The sequence below is a fragment of the Bombina bombina genome, chromosome 10, assembly GCF_027579735.1.
Source record: "Bombina bombina isolate aBomBom1 chromosome 10, aBomBom1.pri, whole genome shotgun sequence".
NCBI classification, from domain to species: domain Eukaryota; kingdom Metazoa; phylum Chordata; class Amphibia; order Anura; family Bombinatoridae; genus Bombina; species Bombina bombina.
This window is the reverse complement of record NC_069508.1, coordinates 48271283-48293851: the sequence shown is the minus strand read 5'-3', so window position 1 is coordinate 48293851 and position 22569 is coordinate 48271283. Positions and strand designations below refer to the sequence as shown.

General features: G+C 37.2%; 1 protein-coding gene across 3 annotated transcripts in view; it reads right to left on the bottom strand.

The window, feature by feature from the left end:
* Positions 1 to 12845: 12845 nt before the first annotated feature.
* Positions 12846 to 22569, bottom strand: part of TLCD4 (TLC domain containing 4) — a 97753-nt gene continuing 88029 nt past the window's right edge. For all 3 annotated transcript variants that reach the window (XM_053694050.1, XM_053694052.1, XM_053694051.1), the window contains one exon: positions 12846 to 16293. In XM_053694050.1, the coding sequence (XP_053550025.1) occupies positions 15978 to 16293 (316 nt within the window). In that variant the 3' untranslated portion in view covers positions 12846 to 15977. The remainder of the gene's footprint in view (positions 16294 to 22569) is intronic.

The following is a 22569-nucleotide window of genomic DNA, read 5'->3' as shown; positions in this document are numbered from 1 at the left end:
TAAGTGTATCTGCTGTAAACTTGTGGTATCTGTTCCTCCAGCTGTTGTTTGTAATGAATGTCATGACAAACTTGTTAATGCAGATAATATTTCCTTTAGTAATGTTCCATTACCTGTTGCTGTTCCATCAACATCTAATATTCAGGGTGTTCCTGTGAACATAAGAGATTTTGTTTCTAAATCTATTAAGAAGGCTATGTCTGTTATTCCTCCTTCTAGTAAACGTAAAAGATCTTTTAAAACTTCTAATTTTTCAGATGAATTTTTAAATGAACATCATCATTCTGATTCTGATAATGATTCTTCTGGTTCAGAGGATTCTGTTTCAGAGGTTGATACTGATAAATCCTCATATTTATTTAAAATGGAATTTATTCGTTCTTTGCTTAAAGAAGTCTTAATTGCATTAGAAATAGAGGAATCTGGTCCTCTTGATACTAAATCTAAACGTTTGAATACGGTTTTTAAACCTCCTGTAGTTATTCCAGAGGTTTTTCCCGTCCCTGATGCTATTTCTGAAGTAATTTCCAGGGAATGGAATAATTTGGGTAATTCATTTACTCCTTCCAAACGGTTTAAGCAATTATATCCTGTGCCATCTGACAGATTAGAGTTTTGGGACAAAATCCCTAAGGTTGATGGGGCTATCTCTACTCTTGCTAAACGTACTACTATTCCTACGGCAGATAGTACTTCCTTTAAGGATCCTTTAGATAGGAAAATCGAATCCTTTCTAAGAAAAGCTTACTTATGTTCAGGTAATCTTCTTAGACCTGCTATATCTTTAGCGGATGTTGCTGCAGCTTCAACTTTCTGGTTGGAAGCTTTAGCACAACAAGTAACAGATCATAATACTCATAGCATTGTTAATCTTCTTCAACATGCTAATAATTTTATTTGTGATGCCATCTTTGATATCATTAGGGTTGATGTCAGGTATATGTCTTTAGCTATTTTAGCTAGAAGAGCTTTATGGCTTAAAACTTGGAATGCTGATATGTCTTCTAAGTCAACTTTGCTTTCCCTTTCTTTCCAGGGTAATAAATTGTTTGGTTCACAGTTGGATTCTATTATCTCAACTGTTACTGGGGTAAAAGGAACTTTTTTACCACAAGATAAAAAATCTAAAGGTAAATTTAGGTCTGCTAATCGTTTTCGTTCCTTTCGTCACAATAAGGAACAAAAGCCTGATCCTTCCCCTACAGGAGCGGTATCAGTTTGGAAACCATCTCCAGTCTGGAATAAATCCAAGCCTTTTAGAAAGCCAAAGCCAGCTCCCAAGTCCACATGAAGGTGCGGCCCTCATTCCAGCCCAGCTGGTAGGGGGCAGATTACGATTTTTCAAAGAGATTTGGATCAATTCGATTCACAATCTTTGGATTCAGAACATTGTTTCACAAGGGTACAGAATAGGCTTCAAGATAAGGCCTCCTGCAAGAAGATTTTTTCTTTCCCGTGTCCCAATAAATCCAGTGAAGGCTCAAGCATTTCTGAAATGTGTTTCAGATCTAGAGTTGGCTGGAGTAATTATGCCAGTTCCAGTTCTGGAACAGGGGCTGGGGTTTTACTCAAATCTCTTCATTGTACCAAAGAAGGAGAATTCCTTTCCGGCCAGTTTTGGATTTAAAAATATTGAATCGTTATGTAAGGATACCAACATTCAAAATGGTAACTATAAGGACTATTCTGCCTTTTGTTCAGCAAGGGCATTATATGTCCACAATAGATTTACAAGATGCATATCTGCATATTCCGATTCATTCAGATCACTATCAGTTTCTGAGATTCTCTTTCCTAGACAAGCATTACCAGTTTGTGGCTCTGCCGTTTGGCCTAGTAACAGCTCCAAGGATTTTTACAAAGGTTCTCGGTGCCCTTCTATCTGTAATCAGAGAACAGGGTATTGTGGTATTTCCTTTTTTGGACGATATCTTGGTACTTGCTCAGTCTTCACATTTAGCAGAATCTCATACGAATCGACTTGTATCGTTTCTTCGAGAACATGGTTGGAGGATCAATTTACCAAAGAGTCCGTTGATTCCTCAGACAAGGGTAGCCTTTTTGGGTTTCCAGATGGATTCAGTGTCCGTGACTCTGTCCCTGACGGACGGGAGACGTCTGAAGTTGGTGGTTTCGGCTTGTCGGAGCCTTCGGTCTCAGTCATTCCCTTCGGTGGCCTTGTGCATGGAGGTTCTGGGTCTTATGACTGCTGCATCGGACGCGATCCCCTTTGCTCGTTTTCACGTGCGACCTCTTCAGCTCTGTATGCTGAACCAGTGGTGCAGGGATTATACAAAGATATCTCAATTAATATCTTTAAAACCGATTGTAAGACACTCTCTGACGTGGTGGACAGACCACCATCGTTTAGTTCAGGGGGCTTCTTTTGTTCTTCCAACCTGGACTGTGATCTCAACAGATGCAAGTCTGACAGGTTGGGGAGCTGTATGGGGGTCTCTGACAGCACAAGGGGTTTGGGAATCTCAGGAGGCGAGATTACCAATCAACATTTTGGAACTCCGTGCAATTTTCAGAGCTCTTCAGTCGTGGCCTCTTCTAAAGAGAAAGTCGTTCATTTGTTTCCAGACGGACAATGTCACAACCGTGGCATATGTCAATCATCAAGGAGGGACTCACAGTCCTCTGGCGATGAAAGAAGTATCTCGAATACTTGTATGGGCGGAATCCAGCTCCTGTCTAATTTCTGCGGTTCATATCCCAGGTATAGACAATTGGGAAGCGGATTATCTCAGTCGCCAAACGCTACATCCGGGCGAATGGTCTCTTCACCCAGAGGTATTTCTTCAGATTGTTCTAATGTGGGGACTTCCAGAAATAGATCTGATGGCTTCTCATCTAAACAAGAAGCTTCCCAGGTATCTGTCCAGATCCAGGGATCCTCAGGCGGAAGCAGTGGATGCATTGTCACTTCCTTGGAAGTATCATCCTGTTTATATCTTTCCGCTTCTAGTTCTTCTTCCAAGAGTGATTTCCAAAATTCTAAAGGAGCGTTTGTTTGTTCTGCTGGTGGCTCCAGCATGGCCTCACAGGTTTTGGTATGCGGATCTTGTTCGGATGGCTACTTGCCAACCGTGGACTCTTCCGTTAAGACCAGACCTTCTATCGCAAGGTCCTTTTTTCCATCAGGATCTCAGATCCTTAAATTTGAAGGTATGGAGATTGAACGCTTGATTCTCAGTCATAGAGGTTTCTCTGACTCCGTAATTAATACTATGTTGCAGGCTCGTAAATCTGTATCTAGGAGGATATATTATCGAGTCTGGAAGACTTACATTTCTTGGTGTTCTTCTCATCTTTTTTCTTGGCATTCTTTTAGAATTCCTAGAATTTTACAGTTTCTTCAGGATGGTTTGGATAAGGGTTTGTCTGCAAGTTCCTTGAAAGGACAAATCTCTGCTCTTTCTGTTCTTTTTCACAGAAAGATTGCTAGTCTTCCTGATATTCATTGTTTTGTACAGGCTTTGGTTAGTATAAAACCTGTTATTAAGTCAATTTCTCCTCCTTGGAGTTTGAATTTGGTTCTGGGGGCTCTTCAAGCTCCTCCGTTTGAACCTATGCATTCGCTGGATATTAAATTACTTTCTTGGAAAGTTTTGTTTCTTTTGGCCATCTCTTCTGCTAGAAGAGTTTCTGAATTATCTGCTCTTTCTTGTGAGTCTCCTTTTCTGATTTTTCATCAGGATAAGGCGGTGTTGCGAACTTCATTTAAATTTTTACCTAAGGTTGTGAATTCTAACAACATTAGTAGAGAAATTGTGGTTCCTTCATTGTGACCTAATCCTCAGAACTCTAAGGAAAGATCGTTGCATTCTTTGGATGTAGTTAGAGCTTTGAAATATTATGTTGACGCTACTAAAGATTTCAGAAAGACTTCTAGTCTATTTGTTATCTTTTCCGGTTCTAGGAAAGGTCAGAAGGCTTCTGCCATTTCTTTGGCATCTTGGTTAAAGTCTTTGATTCATCATGCTTATGTTGAGTCGGGTAGAACTCCGCCTCAAAGGATTTCAGCTCATTCGACTAGGTCAGTCTCTACTTCCTGGGCATTTAAGAATGAAGCTTCGATTGATCAGATTTGCAAAGCAGCAACTTGGTCTTCTTTGCATACTTTTACTAAATTCTACCATTTTGATGTGTTTTCTTCTTCTGAAGCAGTTTTTGGTAGAAAAGTACTTCAGGCAGCTGTTTCAGTTTGATTCTTCTGCTTATAATTTCAGTCTTTTTCATTATAAGATTTAAACTTTGTTTTGGGTGTGGATTATTTTTCAGCGGAATTGGCTGTCTTTATTTTATCCCTCCCTCTCTAGTGACTCTTGCGTGGAAGATCCACATCTTGGGTATTCATTATCCCATACGTCACTAGCTCATGGACTCTTGCTAATTACATGAAAGAAAACATAATTTATGTAAGAACTTACCTGATAAATTAATTTCTTTCATATTAGCAAGAGTCCATGAGGCCCGCCCTTTTTTGTGGTGGTTATGATTTTTTTGTATAAAGCACGATTATTCCAATTCCTTATTTTTTATGCTTTCGCACTTTTTTCTTATCACCCCACTTCTTGGCTATTCCTTAAACTGATTTGTGGGTGTGGTGAGGGGTGTATTTATAGGCATTTTGAGGTTTGGGAAACTTTGCCCCTCCTGGTAGGAATGTATATCCCATACGTCACTAGCTCATGGACTCTTGCTAATATGAAAGAAATGAATTTATCAGGTAAGTTCTTACATAAATTATGTTTTTTATTAGTCTGTTTCTTTGTGTCTGTGTGTGTAAGTATCTGGGTCTCTCTACGTGAGTGTCTGTGTTTTTGTGTCTGTGTGTGTGTGAGTATTTCTGAGTGTCTGTTAGTGAGTATATGTTTCTGTGTGTCTGAGTATTTCTGTGTGCTTATGATTGTGTGTGCCTTAGAATATTTTTTTTGTGTGTGCGCCTGAGTGTTTCTGCAGATCCTCTATTGAGTTCATATGTGTGTTTATCTGTTCCTAATTGATTTAGAGAACTAATATATATTTTATTTTAAAACTGGAAATAATGTTTTGCACTTTTTATCCATTTTATTGTCAGTGTTTTTTTTTTTTTTTTAAACATTCAAACAAGTTTTATGTTTTGTAGTTATAAAAATAGTTTTTTAGAGTTGTGCATATTAAACCCCATTTCTGCTATTTTTCTTCTCTTTATCACATGGAAAAAGGCAGACAGTTCAATGTGTGCAACAAGATCAAAATAAAGGGATTAAACATTAGGAGACTGAAATAAAAAAATGTTTATAATCATGTGCAATTAAAAATAAACTTTGCAATTTACTTGCATTGTTTATTTTACTAATTTTCCTGTTATTTAAAGGGACACTAAACCCACATCTTTTCTTTCATGATTCAGATAGAACATGCAATTTTAAGCAACTTTCTAATTTACTTCTATTATCAATTTTTCTTTGTTCTCTTGCTAACTTTACTATAAAAAGCAGGAATGTGATGCATAGGAGCCGGACCATTTTTGGTTGAGAACCTGGGTTATGCTTGCTTATTGGTGGGTAAATGTAAGCCTCAAATAAGCAAGTGCTATCCATGGTGCTGAACCTAAAATGGGCTGGCTGCTAACATTTACATTCCTGCTTTTAAAATAAAGATAGCAAGAGAACGAAGAAAACTTGATAATAGGAGTAAATTAGAAAGTTGCTTAAAATGTCATGCTCTATCTGAATCATGAAAGAAAATGGGTTTAGTATCCCTTTAACTTTGAAAATTGTTGGTTTTCTAAATTCCACTGAGTCTCTATAGAGTAATGTGCACCGCCATGTTTGAACTTACTTTCCTACTGATAACAATAAAGGACAGATAAACAAATTATTCAATGTTCCCCACAACCTTGTTTGGACAGTCTCTTTTATTGCCTTACAGAGAAATAGAAAACTAGTTCAAACATTGCGGTGCCCATTACTTTATAGAAATTGAAGTACTTTAAAGGAAACGAAATATTGAAAATATAAGAGTAAAGATTAATATAATTGTAAAATTACATTTACGTATTATTCTAAGGCTAATATTCGCTTTGAAAACTGTATTATGTCTAACATGTATTTACTGTTTAACATCCCTTTAAAGGGACAGTAAACACCTTGTAATTGAAAGTTTGTTGCAGTCTTGCAATACATACATGTGTAAACATTTTTTGTATGCATTAACAACTTGTTGCAATTGTTTTTTTAAAAAGTCAAACTCCATTTACCACTTGGCTTATTTGGAGGAGCCAATGAAGACTTGTTACTATAGTAGTAAAAACACATAAGTAAACTGGCACTAATTTAAGTCAATATCATTCAGTTCAGATAAAACTTATTTTAAAATAGTCCAGAGGAAAAATAAATTTCAAAAAATAGTTATACAGTCACTTTGAGTGTGTCGCCGCTATTGGAAGGAGGTGGGTGTGCTCTACAGCAAGAAAATCTGAAAAACAAAGAACAAAAAAAAAAACAGTGCAACCGAATCAAGTGTGAAATTTATTAAAACAGTAAAAGCGCAATAGATTAAAAACGACTTACAAGATAATACTTGTTAACAGGCACATATAAGCTGATCCTAGTATTCTTCCTCCGTGAACTCAGGTTCTGACTTCTCTAAATGCTGCAAAGTAATTGGATTCCGATCGCTCAGAGTGTCTTCCTGATGTCATTTGGAGCTCCCTCGGATCAGTGTACCTTTCCATTCCTCAACGTGTTTCCAGGCAGACGTCACCACGTGCATACGGGTCATCAATCCTTATGTGCTTTGTATATCATTATACTCCTGTTAACGCTTCAAAGTCTTCTAGTCAAAATAAAACTTTCATGACTCAAATAGATAGAGAATGCAATTTTAATCAAGTTTCTAATTTACTCCTATTATAACATTTTTCTTCGTTCTCTTGATAACTTTATTTGAAAAAGTAAGAATGTAAGTGTAGGAACCGGACCATTTTTGGTTTAGCACCTGGGTAGAGCTTTCTGATGGGTGTCTAAATGTAGCCACCAATCAGATAGCGCTACACAGGTGAGGAACCAAAAATGGGCTGGCTCCTAAGCTTACATTCAAATAAAGATACCAAGAGAATGAAGAATACTTGATAATAGGAGTAAATTAGAAAGTTCTTAAAATTGCATGCTCTATCTGAATTAAGAAAGTTTAATTTTGACTAGACTATTCCTTTAAGCAACCGGAGTGTATATATAAAATAAATTGTTGTATCCAGTAAAAATTCATAGATTCTATCCACAAATACATTAAAAAACAAAAAAAATACAAATGAGAGCAACAATAATTGTTTATATATAATAAGTATGTTATGTTCCCTGTATAAATTTGTCAATGATATACTCATCATCATTACTGTCTTTTATATAAAAAGTGACTATTAATTGTCATATTTCTTATAGTCACATTATAGTTATACATGGAACCATATGGTTCACATCTACTACTGTATTAAGTTGTGTTTATTAGCTCTTAAAAGGTTTATGAAACCCAATTTTCTTTCTTTTATGATATAGATACTGTAGATAATGCAATTTAAAACAACTTTCCAATTGACTTATCTATTTTGCTTCCTTCTCTTAGTATCTTTTGTTGAAGAAACTGCAATGGGCCAATTGGGTCAGCCAATCAAATGAGGCATACTTGTGTAGCCACCAGTCAGCAGCTACTGAGCCTATCTTGATATGCTTTTCAACAAAGGATACAAAAACAACAAAACAAATTAGATGATAGAAATAAATTGTATGCTTTCTCTGAATCGCAAAAGAAAAAAAAGTGAATGTCAATTTTGATGCTAAAGTGCCCTGTTTTTAAAAATTTGATTAAAAACAGGGGCACTTTAATTCATCAAAATTTACATTTCACTCCTGTTGAGAAAAAAAAAAAGAACTTACCTTTTAATCTTCACAGCAGCTCCAGCTTCATCCGCCCGTCGCAAAGCCTCTTCCTGGGTCTAAAATTAGGAATCCGGCTTCCTCCAATCACGGCGTTGAATCAGACACTGATTCCCCCGAGGGGGAAGCCGTGATTGGAGGATGACCTATCCATCATTTCTGACCTCAGAAATGGCTTGCAACGACCGGAGGAAGCTGGAGCTGCTATGCAGATTAAAAGGTAAGTTTTTTTTCACAACAGGAGTAAAATGTAAATTTTGATGAATTAAAGTGCCCCTGTTTTTAATCAAATTTTTAAAACCCGGGCACTTTAGCATCAAAATTGACATTCACTTTAATATTTCATGTTTCACTTAAAAGACTATGGGGGAGAAAATGGAAATATAAGTTAACAGCGTGTAAACTGGATTATCTCCATCATATAAAGGGATTGTGTATATTCCTTAATTATTATATGTTTTTGTGTATGGAGTTGTTATCCAAACAAATATTCTCCACTCAAATTTCCATTTTTATAAGCATAACATCAACAGTATCAAAAGGCTGTTATCATCATTAAGGTTGTTGCCCACAATCTAACCACAGAGAAATATATAAATAGATAATGACCCCCAAACGGACCTGGTTATAATGAGCCCACATATTGTTTTTATTCTTGGTGCATATTGTATCTCTATATTTCTAGTTTCTTATCCAATCACATTTATGCCCAATCAACCGACATATCAGGATGCCTCTTTTATACTCTATGAACGCCTGTACATCTAGGTTTATGATTTAGGGTGCAAGGATTCCAGTTGGTGTATCAAAAAGTTTCCCTCTGTCGGAGGGCAAGTAATCCATTTGGATGTATACCTTCTGGGAGGCTTGATGTATCACCCTAAAATGTTCTGATACACTGTGTTTCTTCAATTCATTTTTAATACTATACTACTATAGTAGACAAGGCTAGCCACTGTAATTTTGTTAGCAAAAGTTCAATTGTCATCTCTGCAGAGGGTGCCGCCTAATAGCGTAACTTGACATAGTAAGTCTGCCTATATAGCATTAACTTTCACTTAGTGCTCAACAAAAACAGAATTTATGCTTACCTGATAAATTACTTTCTCTTGCGGTGTATCCAGTCCACGGATTCATCAATTACTTGTGGGATATTCTCCTTCCCTACAGGAAGTGGCAAAGAGAGCACACAGCAGAGCTGTCCATATAGCTCCCCCTCTAGCTCCACCCCCCAGTCATTCGACCAAAGGCTAGGAAGAAAAAGGAGAAACCATAGGGTGCAGTTGTGACTGTAGTTTAAACAAAAACATTTTTTACCTGACTTAAATGCCAGGGCGGGCCGTGGACTGGATACACCGCAAGAGAAAGTCATTTATCAGGTTAGCATAAATTCTGTTTTCTCTTGCAAGGTGTATCCAGTCCACGGATTCATCCATTACTTGTGGGATACCAATACCAAAGCTTTAGGACACGGATGAAGGGAGGGAACAAGACAGGTACCCTTTAAACGGAAGACACCACTGCTTGTAAAACCTTTCTCCCAAAAATAGCCTCCAAGGAAGCAAAAGTATCAAATATGTAAAATTTGGAAAAAGTATGCAACGAAGACCAAATCGCTGCCTTACAAATCTGTTCAACAGAAGCTTTGTTTTTTAAAAGCTCATGTGGAAGCCACTGCTCTGGTAGAATGAGCAGTAATTGTTTCAGGAAGCTGCTGGCCAGCAGCCTCTTAGGCCAAACGGATGATGCTTATCAGCCAAAAGGAAAGAGAGGTAACAGTCGCTTTCTGACCTCTCCTCTTACCAGAATAGACAACACAAAAGGAAGAGGTTTGTCTGAAATCCTTAGTTGCTTGTAAGTAGAACTTTAAAGCACGAACCACATCAGGATTATTTAACCAACGTTCCTTCTTCGAATACAGAGAAGGAACAACAATTTCCTGGTTAATATTCTTGTTAGAAATAACCCTATGAAGAAAACCAGGTATGGAACATAAAAACTACCTTACCTGCATGGAACACCAGTGGAAGGTGAATCACACTGTAAGGCAAATAACTCTGAGACTCTTCGAGTAGAAGGAGATAGCTACCAAAACAAAAATTTTCCAAGATAACAAAATAATATCTATGGAATGTAAAGGTTCAAACGGAACCCCTTGAAGAACTGAAAGAACTAGATTTAGACTCCATGGCGGAGCCGCAGTCTTATAGACAGGCTAGATTCTCACTAAAGCCTGAGTAGACACCTGTACGTCTGGAACCTCTGCCAGACACTTGTGTAAAAGAATAGACAGAGCAGATATCTGTCTTTTTAAGGGACTAGCTGACAATCCTTTCTCTAATCCTTCTTGGAGGAAAGACAATGTCCTGGGAATCCTAATCTTACTCCATGAGTGACCCCTGGATTCACACCAACAAAGATATTTTCGCCATATCTTATGATAGATTTTCCTGGGGACAGGCTTACTAGCCTGAATCAGAGTATCTATAACGGACTCAGAGAAACCACGCTTTGATAGAATTAAGCGTTCAATCTAACACCACATTCACTTTACCCTCCCGTAGAGAGACCCTAGTGCTTAGAGCCGGCAAAGAGAATGACTGGGGGGTGGAGCTAGAGGGGGAGCTATATGGACAGCTATGCTGTGTGCTCTCTTTGTCACTTCCTGTAGGGAAGGAGAATATCCCACAAGTAATGGATGAATCCGTGGACTGGATACACCTTGCAAGAGAAATGTGAGTGACCCAATTGTTTTTTTTTGTTGTTGTTTTTTTTCACTATATTTACACCATTTTATGTCGTTACGTTATGTGGCGCCCTCTTATTTATATGTTCAAGGCCAGAACCAGGCAATTAGGATCAAGTATTTATGCAGGCGCTCTATTACTCTCAAACAGGCACGCTATATCTATTTTATTCAGGTGCTTTATTTAATGTTATCACTGGAGCACAACTAATTGTATAATACTTAGGCACGTTATTGATTTTGTAAAGCAGGCGCACCTTCACTATGTTTTACAGGCACGCTATTTAGTTTATTTTTAGGTGCATTACTGACATATTAACGCAGGTGCACTATGGTTGTTATTTCTGCGTTGTGGGCCTCAATCTTCTTTGGCGTCTCACCCTCATTTAGCACTGCCAGTTCAGCAACAAGTCCCACTACAGGTTGCTTTAATTATATTGAGACATTCTGTAGCAGACACATAGGGCTTGATTTATCAAGCTACGGTGGACAGGGGCATACATATGCGCCCGGTCCGCCCTAGCTCACCTCTAGCAGACAGAATTCAGTTTGCGGAATTCAGCTGTGCACAAGAGCAATATTTTGCGCTCTTGTGCAACACCGCCCCTTGCCCACTCATGCGGAGAGATTGAAATTCTCCACCTAAGAGGTGGAGGAGAGAATTGGAAGCAGCGGTCTAATGACCGCTGCTTCATAAATACGGACTGCAGGTTCTCTTGTGAGAACCTACAGTCGAAGAGCAGGAGAAGACTTGATAAATTGAGCCCAAAATATGTGCACATTTCTGAGCCTACTTAATTATGCTCCCATTGGAAGGGGAGCAGGTTGCGGTAGTCACACAAACCAGCTATGCAACTATTGCTGATGCTTAGGTGATCAGTAGTTTCTGCTCTGGACCAGCAGTGCTCTGCAGCTTCTGAACAAAACTTTAACTATGTTTTAAGGCGAGTGTATCAACAACAAAAAATGATAATCACTTATTTTTTGCATTAATTTGCATTTGCAAGCCAATCTGAACATGAAGGGGTTAAGAAAGAATTTAAACTTTAAGAAAACTTACTTAAGGGTTAAAGGAACAGGAAAACCCAAAATTTTCGTTAGTGATTTGGATAGAACATACAAGTTTAAAAATCTTTCCAATTTACTTCTATTATGATGTGCTTCATTCTCTTGTTATCCTTTGCTGAAGGAACTTTGGCAGCTAGCTGAACACATCTAGTCAGCCAATAACAAGAGACAAATGTGTGCAGGCACCAATCAACAGCTAGCTCCCACTAGCGTAGGATATGTACGTATTTGTCAACAAGGGATGCTAAGAAAACAAAGAACATTTGAAAATAGAAGTAAAGTGTCTTAAAAGGACATGCACTTAACTGAATCATGCACATTTTATTTTGACTTCCTATCCCTTTAAAGGGGGCATAATAGTCAAATTTGACATGTGCATTTCAGTTTACAAAATTAACATCACTGCAATATATTATTTTTAAGCACAAATGCTTCAAGCAGAAGATATCAGCTAGAAGTAGTGTGTATACCAGCCCAAAACTGACTCTGAGCAGACATAGGGGTAGATGTAACAAGCAGCGGATGCCGCAATCTACCCCCGTAGTTTCCAACTCACCGGAAACTTAAGTTCAGAAGCAGTGGTCATAAGACCACTGCTCCTTAACTTGTACAGCACCTTTTGCGTGGTGGACTGTAATCATCCTGATCAGGAAAATTGGTGGTCCCTGCTAGCGGCTGATTGGCCGCTTATGTGCAGAAGGGGGCATTGCACAAGCATTTCACCAGAAATGCTTGTACAATGTTAAATGCAGACAACGTATGCTGTCGGCTACAGCGAATCATGTCCGCCCGCCATATAATAAATCTACCCCATGGTGTTTGAATGCTCCCACATATGCCACTAACACTGATTTTTTTTTTTACAATAAACATTTTGGTAATGCAGCTATATTGCAAAAACGTTTTCATACAAAATTGATATACAAGAAAAATTCTGTGTTTCATGTCCTTTTAAATTGCTCACTGGCAAGTTTGGGGGGGGGGTTTAGCACAGGGGTACATATTTTTTTTAAAAAAATGTCTTTTAAAAAGAAAACTTTAAACTCTTAAGGAAATCTTAATCAGTCTACTTCCTATATCTTAATTCATAGCACAAAACATACAGGTTAATGTAATTTTTTTTATTGCATTCATTATTCAAAATAGCATAATAAACTGGGAATTTTCTCCATTCATTTACAGATCTTGCAGTAACCCTATCTTGGTACAACACATGTAGACAAAAATAACAGTTAATCTTCCAAAATGTCATTATTCATTGCATTTAAGCAACTATTTTATTGGACATTATCTGATTAAGAAAATAAAAGCTCTTATGGTTATTGCTCTCCTGTTATTAGGAAAAATAAATGAATAATAAACTTTTTTTTTTGTGTGCGTTATGACACAAATGTCAGGTATTTATTAACAGTTGCCTTTTTAATGCTTCTACAGAATTGTGGAAAACAAAAACATCTATATATTAAATGACTAATAAAATTATACATATTAAAACTGTTGTGTTTCTTGCCAAAGTGCAGAGTAATCAAAAATAACAGTTTCCATTATTTGGCTCATGCATTAAAGCAACAAAAAAAAAAACTTGAAAAGGTGATGGAAACATTAAGATTCTCTCCGTGTAACTGAACCCGGTGAAATTCATTAAAAATGCAAACTAACGTTAATTATTCATAAGGTCAACAGAACGCTGTGAGAGAGCACACTAGCAACGTGAACAACTCAATTCTAAAGCCTACACAAGTACATTAAAATAATAAAAAAAGCACTAGAAAAAACCTGAGTCAAAAGTATTTTAAAGTACCTGCTGTAAATACCCAGGCAATGCAATTTATTCAATTGATTTTTTTTTTTTTTTTTTTTTTTATTTAATTTTTTTTTTTTTTTTTTGCTACTTATTTCAAATATTCTCTGAGGGACGTCACTGTGTCAAATGAAATATTTACAAATACAAAAAGCCAACTAGATCATTATGCATTTCAGTTCACGTCTACCTCCCTACTCCCTAAATAATAGATACATATGTACAGCCAAAAATATATTCAGAATATTTGCCAAGAACATTTCCTATTTATTCAACATTAGCCCCACAACCATCAAATTTCTACACATTAATGGGGGGAAGGTTAATATTGCCGCTGGTGTCGCATACGGTTTTTAGTGAACTCATATTTTAATACTGACCAATTAAAAAAAGGGACAGTAATCACCTTGCAATTACAAGACATTTCTGTTTAGCTTTTGAACAATAATGGTCGAACCGTGGCACTACAGAGGTTTCAGAACTACATTTCCCATGATGCTTAGGTACTCTGAAGTGTGATCGAGCATCATGGGAAATGTAGTTCTGAAACATCTGAAGTGCCATGGTTTGCCGTCATTGCTATAGAACAACATAGCAGCCAAGTCTTAACATTTGTTAAACAAATTAACACCCTTTTTACTGCAATATTTTATCAATAGCCAAACTCCATCCACCATTTGCCTTATTTGGAGGAGCCAATCTGGGCTGTAGGGTGCGATTTATCAAAACGAGGCGGAATTCAACATTGCACATGAGCGCTATTTTGCACTAGCATGCAATCGCGCCCGCTGCCTGCTCACAGCCAATCACGCGCGGGCAGGAGCTGTCAATCTCCCCGGTCGGAATATACCGGGGAGATTGAAATTTGCCACTTTAGAGGTGGCGAAAGGTTAGGAAAGCAGAGGTCTGATGACCGCTGCTTGTTAAATACGGCATGCAGGTTCTCTTGTGAGAACCTGCAGCCGTATGGGGTCGAAAGGCTTGCGAAGCCTTTGATAAATCGACCCCTTAGACCTCAGACAAGAATGCTAGCTCCAGCTATGAGGTTAGTATTGCATTGTTTTGCAGTTATCAGTTAAAGCCAATTGGGGATATATGTAGCAGGGTTAGCCTCGAGAAGCCAGCAGGGTGCTGTTTATACATGAAAAGGGGACAAAATAAATCATGAAAATATATTGCAAATATCTCTTAAGGGTTTTACTGGTCCTTTAGGAGGGACATTTTTTTAGTTAAAAAAAAAAACATGCTTGATCCACGCTCCCTAGAAAGTCCAAAGAGGAACATCTGTAACTTAGGTTTTCAGAATGCTGTAATTTGCCTAAATCAGCTATTTAATTTGCAGCATTTTAAAAACTTAGGTTGCAGAATTTGTGAGTGTGGATCAAGCACAATTTATTTTTACACAAAGAGAAATGTAATGCCCCTTTTAAAAATCAGAGAATAGATCAAATATTTTTATATTTGAACTTGATATAATCAAATTTAAAACAAACACTGGATCTGTAATTATTTAATAAAAATGTACCATTAAATACCTCTTGCTTTTGTGATAAAAAAAAGAAAATTGAGGCTGTACCACGCTTCCTAGAGATGCCAAATAGAAAAATCTGTAACAGGTTTATAAAACGCTGCAATTTGCATAGGCCAGCTATTTGATTTGCAGCATTTGCTTTTTGGTAGGCCTGTGCATTCGTGTCATTTGTAGGGATATAAATGCACATTCGGCTATTTTCAGATGTCTTCTTTTGTGAGTGCAAATCCAGATCTTAGTGTGTTGCACATTCACAAAAAGAAATTCGGCTTTTTGTCTACATTTGTGATGAATGCACGTCTACTTTTTGGCCTCTAGGGCAGTGATGGCGAACCGTGGCACTCCAGATGTTTCAGAACTACATTTCCCATGATGCTTAGGTTCTCTAAAGTCCAGTAAAGCATCATGGGAAATGTAGTTCTGAAACATCTGAAGTCCAGTAAAGCATCATGGAAAATGTAGTTCTGAAATCTCTGGAGTGCCAAGGTTTGCCATCACTGCTCTAAGGAGTGTGGAGCAAAGCACAATTTTTCTTTATTTTTTTACACAAAAACAAGAAGTATTTAAAATCCCTTTAAAATTAGAAGAAAATCACTTTTTATATCTGAATTTAATTTATATAAATTTAAAATGAACACTGGATGTATATTCCATCATCATAAAAAAAAAACTTTTGCAGTATTTTGAGGTAACTTCCAGTTGAAATATTAAAGAACCAATTTTTGTTTTTTCCTTTCTTTGGAGTAGTATGGTTGTAGTAGCTCAGGGGCAGTGCAAAGGGTGTTACATTTTAAAGAGGTATTAATGGAAGTCTATTCGAATGCATTTTATAACAGAAACGAAGAGCATGCAGATCTGTTAATGGCCCCAACAGCTGCTGGTTGGAAGACAATCCATATATTCCTTTTATTCGAGTTTCCCATTATCGTGAGTTTTGGTCAATTTACCATCATTGTGGTAGAGAACTTTGTAGCACCCTTTGGCGATTTTCATCATCCACATCACGTTCATTATATCCAGAGATACACTAGAAATTATCCAGGCGCACTGTGCCCCAAGTCCAAGTCTGTGAAACGCCTCTGTGCCAAAAGTGGAAAAAACACGTTGATAGTAGATTGGAATCACCATTATCCTCACAATGAAGAACACGATTGTCATCAGGACACCGTTGACCATATTAGGGAGCGTATATTTTGGGTATCCCAGCACTTCGAAGAACCACCTGAAAAAAAGAAAATGTTAAAGACAATCTCAGTTTATTGCACCTATTTCGGATTTAGGTTTGTAAATATTTAGGAAAGATTTGAAATCTTAGTTTTGTTTTCTTTCTAAAATAACTATTTCAAGACTTTCCTGTGTTTTTTGTGTCCTACACAAGTGATTTATTGCTTTGCAACTAACAGAATTTGTGCTGAGAATCAGGGATGAATCTGCTTCCCGGGCTGCTATTCTTTATACTTTACGGATATTTACAGATTTATTGTCTCATAATTAGCTTTTTATCTCCGTCGTTTGTTCTTCTACTGCCAACTAGGGTGGCCACCTTTAGTTCAGGCCAAATCCAAACAGTCTTGCGCTGTGCACAGCAAAACATTTTTTGCAGGGTACACGCTACGTATGTTAGCACATAAGCACAAACTCGCAAACATTAGCTATCTCCCACACGCACACTATAATATACTAAAACACCGCACACAGGCACGCTCACGCACACTATAACATACTAACACACACTCACACACACTATAACATACTAAAACACACTATAATATACTAACACACACTCACACTCACGCACACTATAACATACTAAAACACACTCACACTCACGTACACTATAATATACTAAAACACACTCACACTCAGGCACGCTCACGCACACTATAACATACTAAAACACTCACACTCAGGCACGCTCACGCACACTATAACATACTAACACACACTCATTATAACATACTAACACACACTAACTCTCATGCACGCTTACTATAGCATACTAACACACACTCATAACATACTAACACACACTAACTCTCATGCACGCTCACTATAGCATACCAACACACACTCATAACATACTAACACACACTAACTCTCATGCACGCACACTATAACATACTAACACACACTCAGGCACACTATAACATACTAAAACACTCACACTCAGGCACACTATAACATACTAACACACACTCAGGCACACTATAACATACTAAAACACTCACACTCAGGCACGCTCACGCACACTATAACATACTAACACACACTCATAATATACTAACACACACTAACTCTCATGCACGCACACTATAACATACTAACACACACTCAGGCACACTATAACATACTAAAACACTCACACTCAGGCACACTATAACATACTAACACACACTCAGGCACACTATAACATACTAAAACACTCACACTCAGGCACGCTCACGCACACTATAACATACTAAAACACACTAACTCTCATGCACGCACACTATAACATACTAACACACACTCAGGCACACTATAACATACTAAAACACTCACACTCAGGCACGCTCACGCACACTATAACATACTAACACACACTCATAATATAGTGTGCGTGCATGAGAGTTAGTGTGTGTTAGTATATTATGAGTGTGTGTTAGTATGTTATAGTGAGCGTGCATGAGAGTTAGTGTGTGTTAGTATGTTATGAGTGTGTGTTAGTATTTTATAGTGTGCGTGAGCGTGCCTGAGTGTGAGTGTTTTAGTATGTTATAGTGTGCCTGAGTGTGTGTTAGTATGTTATAGTGTGCGTGCATGAGAGTTAGTGTGTGTTAGTATAACATACTAACACACACTCAGGCACACTATAACATACTAAAACACTCACACTCAGGCACGCTCACGCACACTATAACATACTAACACACACTCATAACATACTAACACACACTAACTCTCATGCACGCTCACTATAGCATACTAACACACACTCACATGCACACTTTCTCACACCCACACAGACTCTAAACGCTCTCACACACTAACACAAATACTCTTTTACACACAGACTTACACTGACAAACACAAAAACACACACACACACACACATTGTATGTTGCAAATGCACAATATCACCTTTTTTGGCTGTGGCCGTTTTCCACCGGCCCATTTTTGGTGAACAACCTGGGTTGTCCTTGCTGATTGGTGGATACATTCATCCACCAATAAAAAAAGTGCTGTCCAGAGTTCTGAACAAAAAAAAAAAAAAAGCTAAATGCCTTCTTTTTCAAATAAAGATAGCAAGAGAATGAAGAAAAATTGATAATAGGAGTAAATTAGAAAGTTGCTTAAAATTGCATACTCTATCTGAATCACAAAAGAAAAACTTTGGGTTCAGTGTCCCTTTAACAAGTTACTTTTATTTAGAATTAATGTTACTATGTATAATTCTTATTAAGCTATTTGTATTTAGTATTAACGTTTCTCAAGCATTTTACTGACAGAAATATGTTATTACTCTATGTGCTGTTCCAATTTGTTTACACAACAAATAAAAAGGAAAAAAGAATGAATGAAAGGAGACAAAAAAGGGAAATAAAAAACAAAAGATGAATTAGTGGGTGAAAAAAAGAAAAAAATATAACACACACAAGAACAATAATTTTCTGCTAAGACCCAAAAACAGAAAGGAACCAGTTTGTGCTATTGTATTGTCTTTTTTATCATGTATTTGTTGATTATGCAAATCTACTTTATTTACTGATCCTTTAACCTTTTAACACTGCTATGCTGTTATATTCCGTCATAATTACACTGGGCTTTAGAGCCGTTATGACGGAATAGAACGTCATAGCCAACGGCTGTCCTGAAGCCTTCTGTGCTTCCTGGATTTGATCGCAGTCTGGAGGGCGTTCCTAGGGTTATAGGGATGCCCCCCAGACCCGATCCAATAATTGAAATATCGCAGATCGTGTGCACGATCGCGTGATTTTAATTTGTCTACATCGGAACCGTTGTTCCAATGTAGACACTTTAGCCCTGGCAGGAAAGGGTTAACTCGCTGTACCATCAAATGCAAGCTAAGCGTTTACTAGCTGATATTTTATTACTTTTGGTGCTTGCAGCAAATTTATACTGGAATCTGAGAACTTAAAAATAAATCAATAGAAGCGGTCATCACTCTAAAATATCTTTACCTTTATTGCTAAGCAACTAAGAACTGCCACAAAAAGCAGATACAAATCAATGATTTAAAAAATATATACAGTATATTTTTTTAAATTAAAATCAGCTTTTTTTTAATATTTTTTTTAAAAAAAATAAGATTTTGTTGATTTAAATAGTTTTTGTTTTTTTAAATAAAATGCTTTTTGGGGAAAATATTTATCTAATGATAGTTCCTATTTAAGATACATTAAAAACGAATCTATATTTCAGGATGAATAACCTTTTATAATTATATAGAAAGACGCTGTTTATTCGTGGCTGTAATGTTTAATTTTTGGTAAATTAATTCCATTAATCCAATCACAATGTCATGCCCTTTCAGAGGTTTCTGTCAGATTATTTGGGGCAATTTTTCTTGAAGATATTATTACATATTGGGCTAGATTACAAGTTAAGAAGAAAATATCGCTTCAGTGAAAGCGATATTTGCGCTCAACGGAGTAAAACGGAATGAGAACCTTGTGCAGCGAAGGGTGTAAGTACTGCAGCAATGGCAGAAAATATAAATATATATATGTATATGCTTATATACACATTAAAAGGGATAGTCTAGTCTAAATCAAAACTTTCACGATTCAGGATCCATTTAAAGCAATTTTCTCATTTACTGCTATTATCAATTTCTTCGTTCTCTTGGTATCTATATTTGAAAAAGCAAAATGTAAGCTGATGAGCCGGCCCAGTTTTGGTTTAGCACCTGGGTAGCGCTTGCCTATTGGTGTCTAAATCTAGCCACCAATCAGCAAGAACTACCTAGGTGCTAAACCAAAAATTGGCTGGCTCCTATACTTAGATTCTTGCTTTTTTAAATAAAGATACCAATAGAACAAAGAAAAATGTGGGTTTTTTTGGCAATTAGGATACTAATTGCAGCTGCACACCACACTTCTGAAATTCATGGGAGTAAAGGTAGTTTGTACAGGAAGGTTTATATTTTCCCTCCCACCTCCTTATCACCATCTTATGTACTAGCAGACAGTCTGCAGTTTAGGGATTTTATATATATATAAACATTTTAAAGTCTGAGAGAGTAGAAAATATTGCTGTATAACCCCTGAGACACATGCTCTGGAGGGGGGTGAAACGTGCGTTGGCACTATGTGTATAGCACCTCAGAAATAAGTCAACAACATTCTGAGGTTTTATTGGTAATGCGTGAAAGCTGAAATCTTATCCCAGTACAAAAAAGCCTCTATTGCTGATTCTGAAATAGCCTATGAAGCAGGACATATCTGTGGACTGTGAACCTGCGCTGAGATGATAGCGCATGAAGTATGCCTGTGAATCTATTGTGGGGCTTGAGAACGGCTAACAGAGGTGGTGACTAACTACTAATGTGTGAAAAGAACTTTTTATGCTAACGATATATTCTGGTATCTCTATTGGATCCCCTGACAATGATACACAGAGTTGCGACTGGTTAACTTTCCTTTGGATTTCCTGGACCAATAGGAACAGGTCCATGTGCTAGGAACCAATTGGAGCTGCAGTGACGAGTTGGCCACCCCCATTGGGGGTTACGTCACACGCCGAGGAATTACGGATCAGCATTGAATAGTTTCATCGCAACTCTACTCTGAAGGACTAAAGATAAGTACGGTCCTTTTTTCTGCCTAATGTTCAAAAGCTTTGTATCGGTCTGACCTAGTGTGCAGCAGGAACTGTTGCCTTCCGTGTACCGGTACCTTCCGTGACTTGCCACTATATGGTCTCAGGAGCCATTGTTTACATCTACAGTGGGGGCATGGACTTTAAAGCTGTTTTAATGTTTATATTCATTTGCAGGATGAACCAGCTGTTAGCTTGATATCTCTAACATAGTATTGTTCTTTATTATGTAATACACTGTATATATGCTATCTTATAGGTTGAGGCATTTGTAGTTTGCATACGTATGCATAGGAACTGGGATATTCTTTTAGCTTTACGTAGACCTATTGTTGTTTTATTTTAAATTGTAAGATTTCACTCTAACTGCCGCAGCCTGGTGGAATAGATTAATCACTGAATGTGATGTGGGATATTTGAATAAAGAAATTGGATTTTTCAAAATATATTTTCATGTGCTATAGTTATTTCCCTTGCTTTTTTAGGACATTCATATGTGTCCTAATATTTTTCTCCCTTTTTGCTATTTTATATATATATATATATATATATATATATATAATATATATATATATATATATATATATATATATATATATATATATATATATATATATATATATATACATATATACACACACACACGCACACACCGCAAAAAGGATTGTAGTAGCGCTATAGGGACTTAGGCAATGTACAGTCAATCACTTGTTACAGTAAAAACATATAAAAAGCTATTTGAAAGTATATTTTTATATATATATATATATATATATATATATATATATTCATATAAAAACACAACAGGATATGCAATATATAGCAATATTAGTATAGTAAGGTAATACGGTAGGTGTACCCTAACATTTAAACCTTTGAAACGTGTAAGGGATATTTACACTTTGTTTTAATTACAGGCACTTGTGAGTGCAACTTTTATTGCTACACTGGGTATTTGCCTAGTACTTTTATGTGTACTCAGTGACTCTTTGCAATAACGGGACCGGAACTATAAGGGTACCTGCTCAGGTGTAAACTCAAAACAGAACCAGTCCCTGAGACCGTGATTGGGCATATCATATCAAATATTGTTTGAAGTTTCAGCATGTGAGTGTGTTATTCAAACGTCTGTGTTTGTGTGCATTAAACTTTACAATATCTCACAATCATTTTTCACTCTCTTATTCCTTCATCTACATGCATGAGAGGAGCTATAAAGGACGCCTCCTGACTTTCATCACAGATTGGAAGTACCATACTCCAAGAAGAGATACGAATACTCACAATATCAGCAGATACCTGGACACCGGAGGTCTCTCCCTCACAGATGCGGCAACTTACCTAATTAGACTGAGGTTCTTTCTAGTAAGTGGGACACCTACCGGATTACCTTACTATATATTGTATATCCTGTTGTGTTTTTAAATATAACAAATTATGCTTACCTGATAATTTAATTTCCATCTGTGGGAGGAGAGTCCCCGGCTTCATTCATTACTTGTGGGGATTAAGAACCTGGCCACCAGGAGGAGGCAAAGACACCCCAGCCAAAGGCTTAAATACCCCCCCCCCACACTTCCCTCACCCCCCAGTCATTCTGCCAAGGGAACAAGGAACAGTAAGAGAAATATCAGGATATAAATGGTGCCAGAAGAACAAAATAAATTTAGGTCTGCCC